General features: G+C 46.7%; 1 protein-coding gene across 1 annotated transcript; it reads left to right on the top strand.

Moving 5' to 3' along the window:
• Window positions 1-244: 244 nt before the first annotated feature.
• Window positions 245-2,013, top strand: CCMA1212_010596 (uncharacterized protein; the record flags this gene model as incomplete). Its single annotated transcript, XM_073707633.1, has 3 exons — window positions 245-286; window positions 427-1,045; window positions 1,100-2,013. Coding segments are annotated over 3 exons (1,575 nt in total), but the record flags the coding sequence as incomplete, so codon positions are not given.

Genomic DNA, 2,013 nt, shown 5'->3' with positions numbered 1-2,013 from the left:
ATTTTAAAAAATTAATACTCTTAATAAAAGTTGAAGTTTCTTAAAAAAAATTAAATATCTAAAAATAAGACTTAGATTTTATAAGAATATTAAAAGATAGTTGCAGACTCTAAGCTATAGACATACTATCTCGCATGCTAGCAGTTATTGCAGCACGAATATCATCCAAAGTACTAAGGCTTCCTCGGTCTATTTATTCCATACCTGATTTACCACCTACTTAGTATGCCTTGTTTGGCCCCCAATGAGCAATACGACTGGGTCTTCAAAACTCCAGCAACTACTGGTACGTGGTCCTGCCTCATTCTCTCCCTCCCTCTTTCATTATCCCCTCTACCTCTCTTCTCCTTCCCTATAACACTTGTCATGGCAACTCTAGGTCATGCAGAAGATTCCCGTTTTCCATGCTAAACATTGCCTTACTAGGATTCATTCCGCTCTTCGCTGGATGATTCTCTCGTCGTTGCCATTGCGGGTGACTATGACCTTTCCACTGAAACCGGCTACGAGGGGGCTCGTTCCACTTTGGACAGCCTCGCGCAACATGCAGCTATTGAAGAAGCCAGTAGTTTGAACCCGGAAGGTGTATTTCGATATACGGACCTCGGTGACCAATCTCTGATAGATGGTACGGCCCCTACATCAGGCTTCAGCCAGGTTATCAATGAAATTCAAGACGTCAGGTCGAATCATGATGGAACGGCGACTCAGTTACCTTGCGACGACAAAAGTACCGTGGACGGAGAATTGCCCATAGCCGAATCAATTGAAAGCGACGTGGTACAACTCCAGGCTCTATTTCCTGAAATAAAGAGTCTTGATATTCGACACGCCCTCGTTGACGCAAATGGAGTTGTTGCCGTTGCATTAGACACCTTACTCAGTGTACAATACCTTCAATCTACTCGTCAACAGCCTGCCTCGTCAAATGGTCCGCTCGATATAGACGAATCTGGAGCACAGCCTGGCAGCAGCTCTGGTGATAAAGACGGGCACGACAGGCAAAAGAATGAGACTAGTGTGGGCGATGCCAACGGGGCCAGAAGTAAGTTATCGGCACCTCTAATCATTATTGAATCACGGTACTAATGCAAGACAGCCCCAACGGCTATTGCCTACATAGCAGAGCGGTTGCACATGTCCACAGAAGAGGTCTCCATCATGTATGCTGAGAACGGAAATTCCAAAAGTGCAACTGTGATTGGGATTCTAGAACAGCACCTCATGCAAGGCCTCAAGCCTCCAACGAATGAAGAGAAGAAGGCAGTGGGTAACCTCAGGCAAAAGTATCGCAACGTCCCAGAAGACTATCTGGCGGTCATCGTTCAGATAACTGGGCCGATGTCTGCACATTCTTTGGAGCTTGTGTCGTTGGCCAACTCATATTTCACTAAAAAATCAATGAATCGGAGACTTGATTTAGGTTATCGATTAACACCGCTACCACATGAGGATATCGAAGGCTTGACAGGCATAGCTGTTGACAAGCCAGCGGACAGAAGAGGACTTTACCAGCGGTCAACCCCAGTGGCAAAGACGGATGTCGATCTCACTCGGATACTACAGACTTCAAGCTCTCTACAAAAGCAAAGGCAGGATGCCACGGCATCTGCGGCAAGTCTCTATCGACGGGGATCCTCAAACCCGCTTTATCGGCAGGCAGCGGGTTATTATGCACAGGAAGCTCGCGAGCATGCCAGGCGTGCTCAGGAGGTAACATCAGCCGCAGCAGACATACATGTGAATCAACAAAGTACTGATACAACAGTTGATTTGCATGGAGTTTCTGTACTTGACGGAGTTCGTATTGCTCGCCAGCGTACTGTGGATTGGTGGCAAGCGCTACGCAAATCGCGAGAGCAGCAACTGCCAGAGCAGAGCCTTACTATTATTACAGGAGTAGGCCACCATAGTACTGGAGGGGTGTCACCACTTCGGAAAGCTGTAGCAGCTGCTCTTAAACGGGATGGATGGAAATTTAGAGTAGAAACAGGCAAGTTTATAATTACTAGT

The sequence above is a fragment of the Trichoderma ghanense genome (genome assembly GCF_004382785.1).
Source record: "Trichoderma ghanense strain CCMA-1212 chromosome Unknown scaffold_28, whole genome shotgun sequence".
NCBI classification, from domain to species: Eukaryota; Fungi; Ascomycota; class Sordariomycetes; order Hypocreales; family Hypocreaceae; genus Trichoderma; species Trichoderma ghanense.
This window is presented reverse-complemented; position numbering and strand designations above follow the sequence as displayed.